Source organism: Hibiscus syriacus, unplaced genomic scaffold, assembly GCF_006381635.1.
Source record: "Hibiscus syriacus cultivar Baekdansim isolate YM2019G1 unplaced genomic scaffold, ASM638163v2 tig00110840_pilon, whole genome shotgun sequence".
NCBI lineage: Eukaryota > Viridiplantae > Streptophyta > Magnoliopsida > Malvales > Malvaceae > Hibiscus > Hibiscus syriacus.
This window is the reverse complement of record NW_024062887.1, coordinates 957,033-978,623: the sequence shown is the minus strand read 5'-3', so window position 1 is coordinate 978,623 and position 21,591 is coordinate 957,033. Positions and strand designations below refer to the sequence as shown.

Genomic DNA, 21,591 nt, shown 5'->3' with positions numbered 1-21,591 from the left:
TAATATATATTAAACCTATTAAAATTATTTTTAAAGATAAAAATTTACTAGTAATATATCAAATGATTATATATATAACAGCTAAGATTTCGGTGAGAAATAAAATAAGAACACGTAATGATTTTTTTTATCTTATATGTAAGATTAAAATACAGGTAAAATACATAAATTTTGCTTGGTTATAAGATATTATTTTATTAAGTCTCTCGACTATTATAATTTATAAAACGGTCTTCTGACTATAGAATATAGTTTTGTTGAGTCTCTCGGCTATTAAAAGTTACAAAATGATTTCCCGACTATCTATTATGATCTAAACTCGTCATTTTTCGTTAAAAATTGACGGTAATCTGAGTTAAATATTAATTTGCTAGATGTGATACGATAAAATTTAATCTTAGTATCTTAAACAACTATCATATCACAGTCATCATGTTAACATCCAGCTTAGACAATAATAAATTTTTATATAGAAAAAGATGAGTTTGAAACATAATAAATAGTCGAGTGAATAATTTGTAACTTTTAATAGTCGAAGGACTTAACAAAGCAACATTCTATAGTCAAATGATCATTTTATAACTTTTAATAGTTTAATAGTCAAGAGACTTAATAAAACAATACCGTAATTAAAGAATCATTTGTGTACTTTACCCTAAAAGATATTATACCATAAAATAAATATATTTAGTTGGTGGATCAAATTGTTTATTTTTATTCCTTCGTATTTTTTAGGTTATGAATTCTAAATCTATTAGGAGCATTTTTTTTTCTTTTCCTGAGTTCCTCCTCTTCATACTTTATAGCTACTACCAATATTAGATTTATAATTTATAAAAATTTATTATCTAATACATTTAAATTATATTTTTAAAATTATTATAATTTTATGAAAAATGTATGTTATTACTATCACTCTAATACGAATAAGTCATTAAAATTCGTAGATTAATTAATATGATACGAATCAGATTTTCGTTTTACATCCTTATATATATAAACATATAATATCAATAATAATAGTCTATCTAAAAATATCAATAATAACCAACAATCAATTAGTTCAGTAATATAAAACACTAAATTCCTTAAGCAATGTCAGAAATTTGAACTCTAACGTTTGCAAATAGAGCAAACTAAATTGGGAAGATCGCCCTCGGCTCTGCAGTACCCGATTTAGATTAATTGATCAATAGATTAAATATCAATAATTAATTCAAAAAATATCAATAATAATAATAATAATAATAATCAAATTAAGTTTAATGAGCCGCCACAAGAAGTGCAAAGCTTGATACAATAAAAAAGACAGGATAGTTAAAGGCCGAGTGGCAACTTGTAAAATAAAAAAAACTAAATTTAATCACGGAAATATCAATATTTTTTAATACGAAATAATTATAATACAATATATATTAATAGTTTTTAATAAATTAATAATATGCACCCTATAAATATGTAATTATTTAAATTTAAAATTTAAAAAATATATATATATATTTTTTAAAAAAATTAAAAGAATATAATTTTTTTTATTAATCTAAAATAAATATAAAATAATATACATTCAAAAATAAATTTTAATTATTTAATATTAAACCCTCATACCATTACCATTGTTACTATGACGCTCGGCTCCTAAATAAAAACACATAGTTAGATACATATATATTGTTAATTTTTTCTGTGCTATTCACGTCCTCTAGGCTCTAGCTATTTCTTTTACTTTGCTATTAATTTATTATTATTGATTTTTATGATTGCTTTTTCTTATTTTCTTGTCTCTTTCCCTTTCCTCTTCGTCTACACACCACACTACCATTCACACACTCACCCTCTCAAAAAAAAAAAAAAACCAAGAAAAAGAACCATCTGTTTTATTGCCACTAAACAAAAGAGAGAGAAAAGAACACCCCCTCACTTCTTCTGAAAAGATCCAGATTCCAAATAGGGTTTTGCATTTATTCTCAACGTGTAATGCTTGAATATCTTTTCATATCTAAGAGCTCTTTGCTGCAGTGTTTTGTGTGAGTGCGCGCTTGCGCGCGCTTGAGTGAAACTGGCAATGGGTAAGAATGCGCTGATTTTGGGTATTGCATTTTTTCTGCTTCTTCTTTCAGGAGGTGTCACTTCAGCTCCTACTGCTTCTTCACCTGCAAGTAAGCTTGCATTGATTTTGATCTGCTTCTAGATTTAAGCTTAAATCCTTAGCTCTAATGGCTAACGAGCTTGATTCTGTTTTTGTTCTTGCAGAGATCGTTAGTGGGTTCTTCTCCAATGCTTTGTCTCCTTCTATGAAATGGTTATGGTTACTCAAAGCTACCACCAAAACAGGTTAAGATCTCTGACTAATAGAATTCAGATTTGTAAACCCACATTTCCTTTTTCTTCTTCTTTTGGCTTTGAGATTAGCATCTGATGTAGTGGTCTACATGGGATTTATGCATGTACAGCAATTACTGGCCGTCCGATGATGAAGTTTGAGGGTGGATACACTGTGGAGACTGTGTTTGATGGCAGTAAGCTTGGGATTGAGCCTCACACTGTTGAGTTTTTGCCCAGTGGGGATATGCTGATTCTGGACTCTGCTAATAGCAACCTTTATCGGATGTCTAGCTCTTTATCTCTGTGTAAGCTGGGTTTCTTCTTTCTTATAGTATTATTATTCAAGTGGTTGGCTACTTGGCTTTGTTAATTTTTGTTGCATTTGCCTTTGATTATTCGAATTGTTCGCCTCGCTTGTTTAATGCTTTGGTTTTCCAGTGTGATCTTTGCTTACTGAATGTTCCGAGGCTTGTTATTAGTGGGAGATGAATGAGGTATTTGCATCTGTTGGCAGTGAGCCTTGTTGCTGAACTTGGCTCATAAATGGCATTGCATGTTCTGCTGAGTTGGCATACCTTCCCCATTGTTCAAGTGCTGAGTCGAATATTTAATTTTGATGGCCTTGTTAGTGTTCGAGCAAGTTGTTTCTACCGTCGAGCATTTTAATGTTATTCAAATGCATTTTTCACTTAATTTATTCAAAATTTTCAGAAGTTAGATCCGAGTTGTAAAATTATTGATTAGTTTGAACTTAGAGCATTTCTATCATTTGGTGAGTTAAATGGAATGTTAACTTATGTGCTCCATCTCGGTTTCATTCTTATTAGGTTGTACTTTTCTCTCTGTACTGCATGCTTATAATCTTGTCAAGATTGATTGCTTGTACTGTTATGGATCTATGGTATTCACCAATTCAATTCTGCAGTCGTGCTATTGTGAAGATTTGTCCATGGACGAGTATTTTCTTGTAAGTATGTCATTCAAATTATTGGAGAAATACAGATAGTAGACCGAGGCTGGTTACTGGATCCCCTGAAGGATATCCTGGACATGTAGATGGCAAGCTGAGAGAGGCAAGGATGAACCATCCGAAAGGACTAGCAGTAGATGACAGAGGGAACATTTATATTGCAGACACTATGAATATGGCAATCAGGAAGATAAGTGATTCAGGTAAGCAATGTAATTACTGAGTTTCCCGGAAGACGAATCCCAATCACTTGTTATTTTGACTTAACTATGTACGTTTTATATCCTTTATGCTCCTTGCATCTTACTTCTGTGCCTCTATTATACTGCATGCTAAACATTTGCCACAGACACCGTATTTTCTTTTATGCTCAAAGTTATTTATAGGATCATTCTTTGGCAAGCGTAGTGTTTGTCATCATGTTCGATTCTTGTAATGTCTTAAAATGCTCGAAGAATTGCTAATATGAGTGAAACGAAACCTTCCTCAGGTATTACAACAATTGCTGGTGGGAAATTGAGTCGGGGAGGGGGACATGTAGATGGACCGAGTGAATATGCAAAGTTTTCTAATGATTTTGATGTAGTCTATGTCGGAAGCAGTTGCTCTCTTCTCGTGATAGATAGAGGAAACCAAGCGATTAGAGAGATTCAACTACATTTTGATGACTGTGCCTATCAGTATGGAAGTGATTTTCCTCTAGGTAAACAAATCCACCTAAATATGATCTTATATTAGTTTCCGATATTGGAGATTTACACATTATAACATCTGTCATTGCAGGAGTTGCCGTTCTCGTTGCTGCTGGCTTCTTCGGTTACATGCTAGCATTGCTGCAACGTAGAGTGGGCACGATTGTATCAACCCAGAATGTGAGTATTCAGTGTTATTGTTTATATATAAATTCTTTACATATGTTTCTCCTCTAGAATATTTTAACTTGAGCTTTGGCTGAGTATTGTATATAAAAGATATCATCTCGGAAACTATTCCGGTCAAACATTAGCCCTATGATCAAAACTTGACTAGTTTAGGTTCCAACATCTTATAAAATGGTGATTATTTTTTAATGCTTGTTCCTATTGCTCATGAAGGATCAGGATTCAGTTAAAGTAAATGCTGCTGTATCTAGTCCATATCAGCAACCCCTGAAACCGGTCAGGCCGCCTTTAATTCCAACCCAGGACGAGCAAGAGAAGCAAGAAGAAGGATTTTTTGGATCCCTGGGGAAGCTTTTTGTCAATGGTGGTGTCTCAGCTTTGGAAATTTTGAAAGGCGTTTTCCCCGGTTTTCGAAATGAGTCGGTAAGCTATCAATATCAGATCCAGCACCAGCAACAACTGAAGCGAACAATGCCATGGCCTGCACAAGAGAGCTTTGTGATACCCGACGAAGATGAGCCCCCATCAATCGATACCCGAGCCCCGACTCCACACAAAACATACCCTTTCATGTCTAAAGATGCAGACAAAATCCATCAGTTGCGTCAAAGCCGGGCCTTCTACAATGGATGGGATGTTGATACGCAACAGCAGCAGCAGAAACCGCATCATCATCATCATCATCGCCATCAGTCATCCGCCCCGCATACTTACTATCAACAAAGTGACGAGAAAACGAATGAGATTATTTTCGGGGCAGTTCAAGATACAAATGGGAAGCAAGAAGCAGTGGTTGTAAGGCCGATCGATTACGATCGTCACAATTTCCGGTTCTGGTCAAATTCGGGTTGCAGTTATGGCTATTAAATTACACAACAGAGATTTTGGAGTTTGTTGCCCCAATTCAAAGCTTTATGTTGGTCCATAAAAAACTTGGGATATAATACTAGTTAAGATTTGTGTCTGGTGTTTTGGAGCAGCTCAGTGTTGCTTAAGCTTTGCACTCTCAGCCGGCCTAAATTTTGTGAGGCTACTGCCATTATAATTTCGTTAAACTTTCTTTTTCACTCATTCATTCTTCATCTTTCAAAATATCTATATATTAAGCGTTCGTGTTGAGATTCCTTTTAACCATTGACAACACAATCCCTTATAAATATAAATATAGGTACTCGAAATTAAGACATCTAAAAAGAATATCGCTCCTTTTATCAGTTTATTTTTAAATAAAAGTATATATATTTTTAGGGTTGTGCACTGCACTGCGCGTAATTTCGTATTATTTTAAGGAATGTGGGGGGGGGGGGATAAAATAATGTTGTGTGCTTACTGCATAGAACAGTAAGTGAGGATGTTCGAGTGTTTTGGAAGGGGTTATTATTAAATAATTGAAAGGACATATTAATTTTGATCACTTTACTATGACTATCCCACACAGACAAACAAACAAGTATCCGAACACAAATGAAAATATTTATAATTAATGTGAAACGACATCCTTTCCTTTCCTTTCCTTTCCTTCCAATTTTAAATTCTACCCTGCCCATGCTACTGTTGCTGTTTTAGTATTTTCATTGTTCATTTTGGATCACACCTTTTATTCATTATTCTTAATGCAAATCTAATCATAGCTAACGTTTCACTATTTAGATTTTAAAATTAAAAACTAACGTAAATTGAGAAGCAAGGCAAATACACTTTTTTATATAAACATGTACAAATTTATATTTTCAAATGTGAATTATATTGAAACTACATTAATTCGTTTACAAGTAATGTATTTCTCATTCAAGTAATAAGATTTAAATTTAGGTATTGATTATGTGGAATATAGTGAGTCATCACTTTAAATAAAGTTACTAATTAAGTATAGATAAAACCGCCATACTAACAATATAAGTTGATATTATTAACCGACTATTTTCATTTAACATGTATTATTTCGATTAAAAGTTGAAACATTAAAATTAAAATATTTTTAAAAATAAAAATTAACATAGTTATTTAGATAAAAAAGTAAGACTCGATTTGTCATTATGTCGAAAACAAATAAACAAATGTACCTTCTAAGGTGCTTTGTGACGGTCATGTTACAGATATAGGGTGAATTGTTGGGAGGCAAAGGTGTGGGTGGAGAAGCATTAGCACCCCTTTCATCAAAGAAAACTTCAACAGTGCCGGCGAGTTCGTTTCCCTTTTCTCCATTAAAATACCCAACCAAAGTGACATCATGTGGCATCACAGCTCTCCTCTCCATCAAATACTGTTTCACCAGAAAACTCATCAAAACCCCATACCCCAAAGGCATCAACATTAACTCGGCCAACGACTCGGTGGTCAAATTCATCTCATCCCTCCTCATTACCCGAACCGACAACGACCCAAACTAAACTTTAGTGGCTCTATTTACTATAATGAATATGTGTCCAAACTACTTTTTTTTTTAATGATCTAGGTGTTTAACGTTATAAACATTTCACATTATGTTAATTTTAAAAAATCATTTAAAATAAAAAAAATGTAACATTTGCAATGTTTTATGAAATGACTAGCATCCGAATAAAACTAAAAACTAATATTCTTTAGGCTGAAGGGATCGGCCCAATGGATCAGCAGACTCTTTGCCTTCAAAGTTTGAATTTGTAATATTTTATGGACACACTGTTCAATATTTGATGTCGATAACCCCTTGCTTTTATTTTATCAGCAACAAAATTTGCGTAGTTATTTATTTTTAAACAAGAGATAAATCAATTAAGCACTGATGCTGGAATCTATCTGCAGAAGCGATAGCACTTCGCTGGGGGAACAGTAAAGGTGAAAACGACCGAGACTTCGAGAACTGCTAACTTCGTCAAGTAATCAGCAACTTTGTTACCATCACGAACTACATGCTGGAACTGCACTGTCCAGTTAAACTGCAGCAATTCAAGCACATGCACAAAGGTCGTTAAACGAGTAAGACCTTCTCCAGCCATGCGGATCACTTTAAGAGCTTCCAAACTATCAACCTCAGACAATTAGCTGCCGTCCACCTAGGTCCCCAAGCAAACCTTATTCGCAAGTAAATCCCCCATAATTCAGCCTCTAAGACATAGCAAATACCAATATAATTAGTGAATCTTAACCTCCACTTGCCACCATGACTCCTCCTCACGTAGATTGATTCGACGCCACCGCTTGAGCCTCATCCCTGTTGACATTCAACCAATCAAGAGGAGGAGGTTGTCAACGAGAAACTCCAAACCCCGAACGAGATCTCACGCTATGTTACTCATTTCGTGTATGCCAAGCTCGAACAATATACCTGTCAAAGGAGAATCAAATGCGGTAAAGTCATAAGTTCGAGAAAATAGAACCAAACAAAATATCCCAATGATCAGCATATCAATAAAAGCGTGAACATTGACAAGGTTCAATGCCAACCAATCTTGAAAATTCATCGAGATGAATTCCTGAAGACGATCTTGCCGAACACAAGCAACCCAAATAGAAGGAGAGAAGGGCAAAGCCTGAATAAGAAATTCAAATCCTCCACTAGGGCAGGACAAACAGGGTAAGATGATGTCGCACACGCTCGACATTAGTCATAATCCGATCATGACACACAAGTCACAAGAACCTCTTAATCTTTTGAGGACCTTGAAAATGATGAATAATTGACCAAACGTTTCCTTCAGCCGAAGAATACGGGCCAACACAATATCCATAAGCAGATTTAATCGTGAAACATATATCCTCGCGAAGCTTTCATCCCACATCATCATTGCAAAACTAAGATTTGGGGTCTTTCTTAGCCGCAATTCTTAGTAAGATACTTAAAGGAAGAAGATGATCAAAGAGGGACCAACACCAATTACCCCAATCATCTGCCATATTAGCCACCGTAACCATATGCAAATCAGTCGCCCCAATCACGATTACATGATTGATAAGTGAACCGCAATAGGTTAACCAAGCATCAAACCAAAAATCAATCAAACGACTATTCCCCGCACATCAATTGAGGTTCAGGCGAACGTCCCATAGTTATAATATTAAGTTTCCAGGGTTTTAAATTTATTTTTATTCATCTATATTCTTAAATAATGTATTAAAGTACGTTGATTTTGTTTTTTTTAAATAATATATAGTGAAATGTGTGTTTTATATTATTAATTCTGGATAACTTGACATTTTCTTTTTACTAATCTAAGGTAATTAGTAAGTATAAGGTAGTTTTTGTTAAAAGTTAACTCTCAATCATTTTATATTGAATGCTCATACTTTTGGTGTTCTAACTTCGAACCATTGATCTTAAGGAATGACAACAATTCCTTTACCACCGAGGTCGTTTGGTTCCAATGGATGATTTAACATTTTTTAACATTTATATTATTATAATATTATATAATGAATTTTTAAATTAAAATTTGATATACTTACAATACATAAAATTATACACTTTATATAAACCAAATGATAACACGTCATTTAAAAATAAAGTTAGATGAATTTATAAACAAACTGAAATTATATAGCAAGAGAAAGAAAGAAAAGAAGGGCACAATAACAGCCAAATAACGTTGTAATTGTAAGATGGAGAGTGTGGTCCTGACCAAGGAAGGAGCAGTCTGTTTCGGACAGGCTATTAGCAAGTGGGAGAGAGGACCATTGTTGTCCCCCACAATTCCCGGAACTGCCAATTTGGCCATCCATGTGAAAATTAATACCATCCTTCATTCAATTATATTCGTATCAACAAATACAAATTTTTCGATTTTTTAATTTATATTAAATATTCTAAGTTTTATTTTGATTAAAATTTTATTATATTTTTTTCAATGTAATTGATGTATACTTTTTTTTTTGAAGTGGATTTATGACTTATTCAAGTGTACGAAATCTGAACTATTTTCTATTAGTTTTTTTTATACGCTATATCCACCTTGAAATTTTATTATGTTGACTCCATATAAAAATTTTATATTTTAATATGTGTATGTTCACTCTTAAATTTTTTTTGGATCCATCACTATATATATATATATATATATATATATATATATATATATATATATATCAACACCATTTTATTAATAAATTAGAAATTAGACTCTTTTTAGATCTCCATTTCAACCATATTCTATATTTGTTGATATTGTTTTGTTAAAACATAAAAAATAGCTCCAACAAGCATTAGAACCGGTTCACATGTTGTACCAACTTTGAGAGACCTAAAATCTTTTGAAAAAGTTAATAGGAGCTTTTCACGACAAGATAATTTCATGTTACACCAAAAGATTTATCTGCCACTTCACTTTGATTATAAGTTCAACTCAAACTAGTTCTGTTAATTCAAATTGATCTGATCTTAATTAAATTATTTTTCGTTTAATGTAAAATATTTTTATTTACATTTAATTATAAATCATATAAATAAATATCAACATAACATTTATGTTTAATGCTTTACTCTTTTTAAAAAGAAAAATAATTAATTAAGTGAAATGATGAATCAAAAAGGGTAGTCAGAGATAGATATTCAAACGAGAGAAAAATTATAATAATAAAACATGTTTTTTATGTTTGATTAATTTGTCATTTTGGGGTTTTATTCATTTTTTTAGTATTTTGACATTTAAAATTTATTTTAAGATAAAAAATTATTCGTTAACAGATGGTAAACGCTCCAAAATAAGAGACTCTTTACCTAAATTAAAACATTTGAGATCAAAAAGATAATGTCATAATAATTTCTTTTAGTGTCTCAAAAGAAAGGGGCAAACCCTAATGTTTGATTTGATACGGTTCACGAGCAGACCAGCTTGTGTTGAGGTGTCGATGTCTGATTTATTGTGTTACTGTTGAGTTTCCTAACCAATCAATAATTAACGTTAAATAAGTCAATTAGCTCTAATCCCACATGCATGACAAAAGGAACAGTTGCAATCATCGGCCTTCAAAACAGGAAAAAAAGAAGAAAAGTGGGACATCCCGTTTTCTTCACGCATGAATTTGGATGTAAAACGCCAATTCTCAGTGATCTTTCGTCTGTCCACCAAAAATAAAGTTTTGAGAGACAAAATGAGGCTGCTAACCGTCAAGTGATGTTTACAGTTGTATTAAAGAAACATATTATTTTATACATAGTATCTAATCACCATTGTAACATCTTAAACCTAACGTTTGATGCCCAAGGTCGAAAATTGAGTTCAATATTTTAAAACATCCACGCTCAATAATATCAAGTGAAATAGTGCAAGAAGTTATACATCCAAACAAGAAATGATTTTAACTAAATTAAATTAGCAACCGAGTTGACATACTAACTCATTTCCTTTTGTCAGTTAGTATATATGTCAGTTAATTAAAATTAAACTTAGATAATTAAAGGAAAACTAGATATAGCTCCTACATCAATGCAATTTTCATTAACATAATATACAATACATGATATCACTATTGTGTCGAGCATAAATAACATAGCTTCATAACTTTACATAAAGCTCATGCAAAACTGAAATATGAAGCTTACCTTCACAACTCTTAGAAGAAGGATTTTGGAAAGGCAACTCTTTTCTCCAAGTTCAAAGTTATCAAACCAATTGAATCAACCGCTTAACTTATTATAGACTTGGATGAACATATAAATATTGATACTTAAGTTTGAAACGTTACGATATATTAACATTTCATACTAAAAAAGTCATGTGCCTACATAAATGAAAATTTAGAAAAATTATTTAAGAAAAATAAATTATATATATAACAATAACAAGATTCTTTCTTGGATGGTGAATCTTGTCTCAATTTCATTTGGGGTGGGTCCCTGGATAAGAAGAAGATACATTGGGTTAAATGGTCCATTCTTTGCCTCCCGATTAAGGAAAGTGGCCTTGGTCTCATCGATTTTGAGTCAACTAATCGGGCACTTTTAGGGAAGTGGATATGGAGATTCGGGACGGAAAAAGATAGTCTTTGGATGAAGGTTCTTGCTTGCAAGTATTAAATTGATGCAAATTCCCTCATCCCTCATGCTGAGCCGCATAGGAAGGCATCATGGTTTTGGAAAAGCGCTCTAAAATCTTTCTTCGAATCTGATGAGTTGGTGTTATCCTCCAAAATAAAAGTTGGTAATGGTGACTCTATCTCCTTTTGGGGTGACTTGTGGATATGTGAAATCTCGTTATCCGTAAAGTTTCCAAGAATTTTCTCGTTGGCAAGAGTGAAGTCGGGGCCTATTTCTAAATTCGATTCGAGAGGTCCCGAGGAATGGTTGTGGTCCATTCAGTTGCACCGCAAGCTATTCGACTGGGAGCAAGCTCAATGGTCAAAATTCATGGGGGTCCTTGCTAATTTTAGAGGTTCTAACTTAGATGAGGAATGGGTGCTGTGGAAAGGCTCAAATGATGGTCGATTTTTTGTTAAATCTGTTAAGTCGCTCCTTGACAATCTGAATAGTCCTATTATTGGTTGGAAATCCACTGTTTGGTTTGGTATTGCTCCTCCTAAAGTTGAGTTGTTTTGTGGCTAGTTCTCCTTGGTTGAGTTCATGTTAAAAAGGAATTGGTAAAGAGGGGTGTGCCGCTTGAGAATAATATGCTTTGCCCTTTTTGTAAGGCCTTTGAAGAGTCAGTTGAACACCTCTTCTTCACTTGCTCCGGTGTTTGGTAGTTATGGTCAAAGCTTGTTAGAGTTTGTTATGGTTTGTTATTAGCTTGTTATTAGTTGTTATTAGTTTGTTATAGTTGTTGGTTACTTGGGCTATATAAGCCACACTTATATTAGATTGTAGGTAGAGTGTTTTCTTCAATGATCAATACAATCTTCATTCTGTCATCTCTCTATCTTTAAGTTTCCTCCTCCTTCATTTGAGCTTTCATCATTCTTAGCCTCCATGGCAGCATTCTCACATGGTATCATTCATCGATGATCATGCGGCAATCTTTATTCCGCTTGCATTTGTTATTGTTTTCTTTCTAAACATCGATCAGTAACCGAATCCTCAACCACCGTCATTCTGTATTCACCGTCTGTTTGTTTTTTGTTTTCTTCATCGAAAATCCTTTGTTACCATGGGTCGTATTCACAGTCGCGGTAAAGGTATTTCTGCCTCAGCTCTGCCTTATAAGAGAACCCCACCAAGCTGGCTCAAGATCTCTTCTCAAGTTGTTGAGGAAAACATTTACAAGTTCGCAAATAAGGGCTTGACCCCATCTCATATTGGTGTCATTCTTAGTGATTCTTATGGTATTGCTCAGGTTAAGAGCGTTACTGGAAGCAAGATCTTGCGCATCCTTAAGGCCCATGGTCTTGCCCCTGAAATTCTTAAGGATTTGTATCACCTCATCAAGAAGGTCGTTGCTTCCGATTTACGGCAAAGCGCATCGTTTTCCCCAATTTTTCATCAAGAAAATCACACTTTCTGTTCATTTCTTGATTCGATCTCTTATTTTGCAATGGATGATTCATCGTCGTATTCAAATCTTCCAACCAGACATTTACTCGGCTCAGTTCCATCTATTATAAATAAAGAAAAGAAGGCCTCATTTGCAGTTCCTGAAGCGAATATTCAATATTTCCCTCCGAATAATGGCAGTGGAGGAAGTAGAGGTCAAGGTTATCAAACTCTTGAAGCTCCAACTGGAAGCCTTGAACAACAGCCACCAAACAACTGGAAGGGAGTGTTTAATATCTCATCATACACACAATATTTTAACGTGGATACAGATGTTGTGATAAACATGCTGATCAGTTCATTTTATCCTACTGGTGGAGATTTTTTCAGTAAGATTGACGCTAACCTTGATCTGTATGGGAATATCTGGATCACAACTACATTGGTCTTCGTGCTTTCTTCCTTTGTAAACTTTGCCACATACCTTATGAAAAAACATGTCGATGGCATTACTTCTTGGAGCTTTGATGTTGGCTATATAAATGTAGCAGCTTCTGGAATATACGGTTATGCAATTATGGTGCCACTGGCATTTTACTTATTACTTCAATATATGGGTTCAAATGCTAGCCTTATACGTTTTTGGTGCTTTGGATCACTACTGCTCGTGTTATTCGTTCGTATTGTGGTTTTGCTGCTACAAATTCTTGATGGTTTGATTCTAAGGTGACCATTGAGTGGTTTAGTTGGTGCATCTACTGTTTTGCTGGTTATGCATTTTTCCGTTCGGTTCTCCAATCATATAGCAACTTTAAGGTGTTCATAGAGTATCATTCATCAGTTGTTACTTCTTCTCCAAAGTTTGACATAGAACTTTGAGGCTTAACAGCCAAGTTACCATAGAAGAAAATCTATGGGGAGGGTTAAGAGTTTAACAACATTGTCTTCCTTAACCAGACAAAATATGATGTTTTCTTACCCAAGAGAGGCTTCAGATTGCATCCGGGAGCTCGTAGCTTAACCGCCTTGCTTCCAACAAAAAAAAGTCCCAATAAGTGAAGAGGAAGAACAGTGAAGATGAAAAAAAAACTCTTGAAAAGAAGAAGAAAAGCTTAGAAAAGTTGAACAAAGAAGATGTTTTAGGTGAAAGAGAATTTTTCCGGTAAATTGTTCATCGAGACGACAAGACGATTAAATTCCAGCTTATTAAGTTTGCACTCTTTGTTTGATCAACTTTCTAATAGCAAGTTCATTTTGAAGAAAATTAAAAGGTGGAAAAGTAGAGTGAATGTTAGAGTTTGTTATGGTTTGTTATTAGCTTGTTATGGTTTGTTATGTTTTTTTACAACTTGAGGTGTATTTTAGAAATCGGGTTACCGTCTTTGGGGCTTTTTGTTTGACGATGGGAGATTTTTAGGTGATATGATTTTTTGTAATGGTGTATATTCCCGAATGAGGGTATTCGGTGTTTTCACATGTACTTGGTATTCTATTTAATAAATTATGAGGCACTCTTTTCTTCCTTCCAATGTTCTTCAACATACTTCTTAGTATGTGGAAGAATACGAAGGGAGTTTTTAATGAGACCTCCAACTTTTATAAAAAAAATATAAAAAAAGGCATGTAGTCTTATTTCATTTCGAAAATCTAATCGGGCACTTTTAGGGAAGTGGATATGGAGATTCGGGACGGAAAAAGATAGTCTTTGGATGAAGGTTCTTGCTTGCAAGTATTAAATTGATGCAAATTCCCTCATCCCTCATGCTGAGCCGCATAGGAAGGCATCATGGTTTTGGAAAAGCGCTCTAAAATCTTTCTTCGAATCTGATGAGTTGGTGTTATCCTCCAAAATAAAAGTTGGTAATGGTGACTCTATCTCCTTTTGGGGTGACTTGTGGATATGTGAAATCTCGTTATCCGTAAAGTTTCCAAGAATTTTCTCGTTGGCAAGAGTGAAGTCGGGGCCTATTTCTAAATTCGATTCGAGAGGTCCCGAGGAATGGTTGTGGTCCATTCAGTTGCACCGCAAGCTATTCGACTGGGAGCAAGCTCAATGGTCAGAATTCATGGGGGTCCTTGCTAATTTTAGAGGTTCTAACTTAGATGAGGAATGGGTGCTGTGGAAAGGCTCAAATGATGGTCGATTTTTTGTTAAATCTGTTAAGTCGCTCCTTGACAATCTGAATAGTCCTATTATTGGTTGGAAATCCACTGTTTGGTTTGGTATTGCTCCTCCTAAAGTTGAGTTGTTTTGTGGCTAGTTCTCCTTGGTTGAGTTCATGTTAAAAAGGAATTGGTAAAGAGGGGTGTGCCGCTTGAGAATAATATGCTTTGCCCTTTTTGTAAGGCCTTTGAAGAGTCAGTTGAACACCTCTTCTTCACTTGCTCCGGTGTTTGGTAGTTATGGTCAAAGCTTGTTAGAGTTTGTTATGGTTTGTTATTAGCTTGTTATTAGTTGTTATAGTTGTTGGTTACTTGGGCTATATAAGCCAGACTTATATTAGATTGTAGGCAGAGTACTTTCTTCAATGATCAATAAAATCTTCATTTTGTCATCTCTCTATCTTTAAGTTTCCTCCTCCTTCATTTGAGCTTTCATCATTCTTAGCCTCCATGGCAGCATTCTCACAACGCTTGAGTCCTTTTGAGGATTCTCTTTTGTTTTTCAAAATTCTCCTCAATCGTTCATACTGGCATGGAAGGGATCTTTTCCTTCACCTTATTGTGAAGTTGTTTGGAACCTTATTCCCCCAGTGGTAATCTGGTCTATTTGGCTTGTGAGGAATGAAGTTATTTTTAAAATGGTTGTTTTTTATCTAGCTCATATCTTTTTTATTGTTAAGTCTCGACTAGTGTGGTGGTTCAAAGCTAAATTCCCTAACTATCATGTTCCTGTGTATATTTTTATGGTTGATCTATCCTTGCTTTCTCATTCCATTGCCTCGCTAGCTTCGAACATCGCAATGGTTAAATAGAGGCCTCCTCTGTCTGGTTTTCTGTCATTCTGTATTGATAGAGCGTGTAATCATTTTCATGGGAAGTGTGGTCTAGGTGGCATCCTAAGAGATAGTAACGAGTCTATTCTTTTGGAATTCTCGGCTTCAGGAGGTACTGGTTCTGTTTCCCTTGCTAAATTGTTAGTAATTAATTATGCTATTAACTAGGTGAATTATTTTTTGCCTTATTATTGAATGTGATTGTTTTGAAGTGGTTGATTGGGTATTAGACCATGTGAAATCGATGTTGCCATTTGTTTCGTTTGTCAGTTCACTGTCCGAGGTCATCTATAGTAAAAATTGGTTCGTTAGGAAAATACCAAGAGTGTCTAATATAGAAGCGGATGCTTTGGTTAAAGTTGGTATTTATCGAAATGTGAATTTTGTGCGTGTAGCTTAACTGCTCTCTGTTGAAGGGGTTGACTTCTGTGTGCGGGATTGATGTGATTGGGGTGTGTTCAGTCTGGTAGTGTTCTAGTGCCTGTTGGTGCTAGTTTCTGTGTTATTTCAGCAGGCTTGCGGAGAAGTTTGATAGCAATGATTCATAATGTTTGGCTTTCATAGCACACAACGAGCTTTGCTTTGAATCTCATCTTAATATTTTATGGTGTGTGGCAAGTTTCTCTCTCTGATTCTGCAGCAGGTCTAACATTGGGGTTGGATGTTCTTTATTAAATTGGTATGTGATTTTGCTTACTTGGAGTTGTTTGTTTGTCTAACTGTAATGGTAAGTTTTAGTTGGAGTATCACCGTTGGGTTTGGTTGTTATTCGGTGATTTGGTGCAGGTCTCATATTGGTCTCCTCGTTTGGTTTGCCTTTGTCAAGAATAATCTTTTTCCTCCATTTTAGAGCTAGGTTTTATTTAATGAGTTTTTTTTTGTCAAAGTGATGTATCCTTATTTTGATCTTAATAAAATAATTTTTTTACTTAAAAAAGACAATCCCTTTTAAATTTCTTTGAGAGATAGAATCTAGACATAAAGTTGTTAAAACAATGATTACATGTGAATTGTTAAAGGCAAGGTAGTCGATTATTTCATTGGCAAATCCAATATTTGCAATCATCTTTTTGGAAAGCTACTCACTTACAAGTTGACGCACTATGATCCTTCAAAGTTGCCAAGTTGATATTATTATATCATCTTATCTACTATTATGCTAATACTAAAGCCACATTTGACTATCATCATTAGCAAAACTAAAATAATAGTAATAATTTTGTTATTTTGTGATAATAGTGATAATTGTGTGCGCGCGCGTTATGTCATCTTATCTACTATTATGCTAATACTAAAGCGACATTTTGTAATTCTGTGCGTGCGCGTGGAACCATTATTTATTCTATCTAGGGTGTAAACGAGCCAAGTCGAGCTCGAGTATTGTTAAGCTTGACTCAACTTGAAAACTCTAAAATAGAGCTCGACTCGACTCGAAAACTCGTGAGCTTAAAAATTTCAAGCTCGACTCGAACTCGAAATCCTGAACTGAAGCTCGTGAGCAGCTTGAAAAGATTCAAAACGAAAGAAAAAAATTTCTTAAACTTAACTATATTGAAGCCTCAAACTCGAATCTGAACATTAAATACAAGAAAACCTTATTGTATTTGTTTTAAAAATCAACACATAAATGTTGATATTATTAATAATTTATTTTTTTAAAATAAAATCTTAATATATTATATTTTTGAACTGCTCACTAGCTTTTAGAGTCGAGTATTAAGTAGCTCGTTTTGGCTCGTTAAGAATTCGAGTCGAGCTCGAGTCGAGTCCATTCGATTAGAGTATTTATCGAGCCTTGACCAAGTCAATCTCAAGTAGCTCGCGATCTGTATCGTCTCATTTACAGCCCTAATTCTACCTAATTTATTGTTTCAATGGTTTCAAAGATTTGAGGTTAAATTAAGTTTTTATAATCTAACTTTGCAATAATTAATTGTTGAGTTAATTGTATCATACGTACTCAGAATATGATTCTTTTTTAAAATTGGTCCCTAAACTTATACATGCTCTAATTTCATCCCTAAACTATGGCTATGATTCTAAATTTTTCCTCAAACTTTTGAATATTTTAGTTTCATCCCCAAACTATATCCTTCATTCTAAATTGGCCCCCAAACTTTTTTTAACAAATCAATTTCAGCCTAAATTATATATACATATATATTAATCACATTCCATGTTAATAAAATAGTTAGTTCAATCTATATTATATATTTAAAAAAATAAAGTTTAGGTTAAACTATGGTTAAAACTATTTACATATTTAGATGAATTTGGGGATGAAATTGGAAGATTTAAAAGTTTGGGGACTAATTTAGAATGTGGGTCATAGTTTGAGGATGAAATTGAAATGTTCAAATGTCCAAGGACTAGTTTAGAATGAGTATCATAGTTTTATGATAAAATTAGAATATTCAAAAGTTTAAGGACCAATTTAAAATGAAAATTATAGTTTAAGGACAAAGATGTAATTAACTTTTAATTTTTTAATAATATATATAAATAAAAATAAGATAACCTAGAAAGATATATAGAAAAGTAAGAACTACAGAATTATAGTATGCAATAATTTTGAAATATCATACTTTTTTGTTTGGATGTTTGATTAAGAAATTTTTTAAAATCCATTTTTTTTAATTAAAAAAATCTACACGCTATTGAAAGTGTTTTATTATTATTTTCATCTAAAAATCTCATTTTTTTTATTTTAAATTCTTATTGCTAATTTTAAATCTTTAGCGTTCTTTTTCTTTAATCTATTGGATTTAAAAAGTTGTTTTTTTTTCATAAATATATCATTTATAAATAATTGATAAGTGTAACCCTACTTTATAATATTAAAATTTTTCATTTTGATTCTTATAATTTAATATTTCTTTTGATTTGATCCTTATAGTAAAAATATCACAACCCAACCAAAATCGCTGACAACTATCACCAACTCTTGAAATGTCAATTGCAGCTAGTAAAGACTTTATCCCAATATTTTTTATTTCACGCATGACATGATGATTTAGATAATAAAATTAAATTAGATACATAACAATTTAATAAAGAATATAATGATATATAATAGATATTAATGTGCCGAAATATAAAATTATTCAATTAATTGGAAAATCAAGTAAAAATTACACATTTTTGTTTCTTTGTATACACATTATAGATAACATGAGGTGAGTTTTTAATATTCTCTAAACCCTATTTTTCACGTTCATTAAGTACCGGTTGGCAAGTGCGAGTTGTGTGGTCTTTCGTGGGTTATTTCGATCGGAATATTATGCCTATTGTTCTTCCGAACATTTTCATGGTGTCTCCTTTTTCTCTATATAAGTTTAGAGAGATTTTTAACGAGTCTCCTTTCTATGTTTATATTTTGTATGATTTAGAGAATTTTTTTTAACAAGATTCATGCTTATGTTTACGTTTTGTATGGTTTCTCTTTATTTATAACATACAAAACGAACCCTTTCAAAAAAAAAACTACATATTAGGATACTACTAAGCCCACATCTTTGACCTCGGATTTGGTGATATATAAACCTATAAAAAATAAAAAAAATTATAATTTAAAAAGTTTAGAAAAATAAAAGTTGACGTAATTGTGATGCTAAAACAGTACAATATTTTTCTCTTTGAAATTAAATATATTAGGGAGTACATTGAATTAGTGGGACAACACAAATTCAATTTATCTTTCACTTTGTTTCTTTCTCGAGTTGTCTTTGCAGATCTTGCCAAAATTATTCACTTACAGACATTCTTTGAAGCCACTCACTGCCTTAAATTCATAGTTTTAATTGCTTTGTATTTATTAGAGATGGAACAAGAATGAAGAGAAAGCAACTTCAAAAGGAAAATTGGACTATTAGTTAATGGGAACGTTATTCTCTTTAGAGATTTTAAATTCGGATAGTTGTATCTGTAAAGTGTACAACAATTGTTAATGATTAAGAAAGATTATGAACAGATTGTCCATTTAATATGTGAACCTGTGGTGTCCAACATTTCACATGCCTCTTGGACTGACATTAGTCCTACATGATTTCACACTTTGGGGTTCAAAAGAGTTTAAATTCAACCAGATTTACAATGGTAGAAAGGTCCCCAAATAAATTTTTATCTATTCCATTTTTCAAAATTCATTGTACAAGCGATTATTAGAGTATGAATTTATAAACTGTGATTAATAAATATAAACATTTTGAGAATGAATTTCTCAAATTTTATATCGTTTAGCTGTGTAGTTTTTCAAGTGTTTAAGTATAGTCCGTTAAATATATATATATTGAATAATTGAAAATAAAGTTAACAAATACATGTTGTTGTTGTCGCTCACTAATGTTTATATTTATGCAATTACGTGACTTTAACATGTACCGTGCGTATTTATTCTTTTTAGATTAAATTCATATAAATTTTTCATATTTTCATCTTTTTTTCTGTTCTTTTATTTTAGCTCAACGTTCAAACTACCGTCACGTAAGTAGAAAACGCTTCATATAAAAAAGTTTTTAAAAATATATTTTACGCAATATATTTTTATCTTGCGCAATTATAAATATCAATCCAAATTATAGTATGAGATATATATTATTTTGCATATTAATTTTTATTTTAATCATTTTTGATTAAAAAAATCAATTTCTAAACCTCAATAATACAAGTGAGTTTGAATTTGCATTTCACAGTAAACCTTAGAATTTTACATAATAAAAACGCTGGAAAAGTATGGCTGAATGCATGTTTTCAATATCCCATAGCAAGAAAGTGAGGTGCTTTAATCATACCCTCTCAGCATCATAATTATATCTTGAAAACAGGGGATGGCTAACACATTCATCACCCCATATGCTGCCATGCTGTTTTCATTTATTTTTGGGAACACAAATCATAAGTGATACCATTTCAAATTTTAATACAGTCTATATCGTATTTAATATAATATAGTAAAAATATATAAATATTTTGTTCTTTTAAAATTTTATTGAATGATTAAATGTTGCACTTTTTAGAAGATTTAAATTGGAACAGTTGTAAGTAAAGATGGTAAAAAGTAAAGTTAGGTAAGACTTTTTGTCAACCTACATCCTAGTCTAACATAACCCGAAGAGCATAATTCCGCTACTCGAAATTGATTCAACCCGATTTTTTTTAAATATAAATCTAATCTTACAAATACCTAATTAAAAAAATCTTATATAGAGAAAAAGAATTGAAAAATTACTAATAAATTTATATGAAAAAATTACACTATTTTTCTAGATCTGGTCGAAAATTTTTCATCTTTCATACAAACTCGATTTTATCTCACCATATAAAATTCAACCCTAATCCGATCCAAACCTAAAATTCTAAAAACCGACCTTATCAAATTAGATTAAGTAAAAATATGTTGATTTCGAATTAAATTATTATTTTTTTTGTAAGAAGTATGTATTATTAATCGATTAAAAAAAGTTTAAAACAGATTAAGAAAATTTGAAAAATGATATATGATTATAGAGCATAGACTGTTTGCTCGGATTTTTAAGCAAGGCAGAAGCACATCACGGATAAGGGGGCAAAAGTGGTCAGATAACGTTACAGGAAGTGTTTAATTTTCAAACTAACGTGCTCATCCGATTAATTTCTCAAATGGGGTATTTTCTACAATAGATTTGGAATCTTTCGGCGTCTTCAGGGTTAAACCAGATTTTTTTGGCGTATTGCTTGGGATCTCCCGGTGTCTTGTTTGGAATCTCCCGACGTTTTGAGGGTGTTTGATTGTTTATGGGAATCTCCCGGCGTCTTTAAGTTATCAAGTAAAAAATTTGGCCTTTTTACACAAATATCACATTAATATAAATTAATTACTTGTTAGACACTGTTTAAGAATATTTTACGAATCTAGCAAAATTTTACGAATCTAGCAAAAATTTACTCAGTATATAATTCACCTAAAATATCAGTGACACACCACTTAATGATGTTTTTATTATAGCCCATTCTCTCTTCTTTTCACAATAATATTTTAACACCAAAAAGTATCGGTCAAAA

The 21,591-nt window shown here is 32.8% G+C and overlaps 2 protein-coding genes across 3 annotated transcripts; both read left to right on the top strand.

Annotated features, from left to right (window-relative positions):
* The first annotated feature begins 1,909 nt into the window (after positions 1–1,909).
* LOC120143298 lies at positions 1,910–5,236 on the top strand. Of its 2 annotated transcripts, none has more exons than XM_039157656.1 (7): positions 1,910–2,159; positions 2,254–2,334; positions 2,454–2,630; positions 3,328–3,498; positions 3,786–3,998; positions 4,079–4,167; positions 4,396–5,236. In XM_039157656.1, the coding sequence occupies exons 1-7, from the start codon at positions 2,066–2,068 to the stop codon at positions 5,041–5,043; spliced, it is 1,473 nt and encodes a 490-aa protein (XP_039013587.1). In that variant the 5' UTR covers positions 1,910–2,065; the 3' UTR covers positions 5,044–5,236. The 2 variants fall into 2 exon arrangements, with proteins under 2 accessions (XP_039013587.1, XP_039013586.1); XM_039157655.1 differs by having other exon boundaries at positions 4,390–5,236.
* A 6,985-nt stretch (positions 5,237–12,221) lies between these two features.
* On the top strand, positions 12,222–14,817 carry LOC120143250. Its single transcript, XM_039157621.1, has 2 exons — positions 12,222–13,282; positions 14,334–14,817. The coding sequence occupies exons 1-2, from the start codon at positions 12,234–12,236 to the stop codon at positions 14,815–14,817; spliced, it is 1,533 nt and encodes a 510-aa protein (XP_039013552.1). The 5' UTR covers positions 12,222–12,233.
* Positions 14,818–21,591: the final 6,774 nt, after the last annotated feature.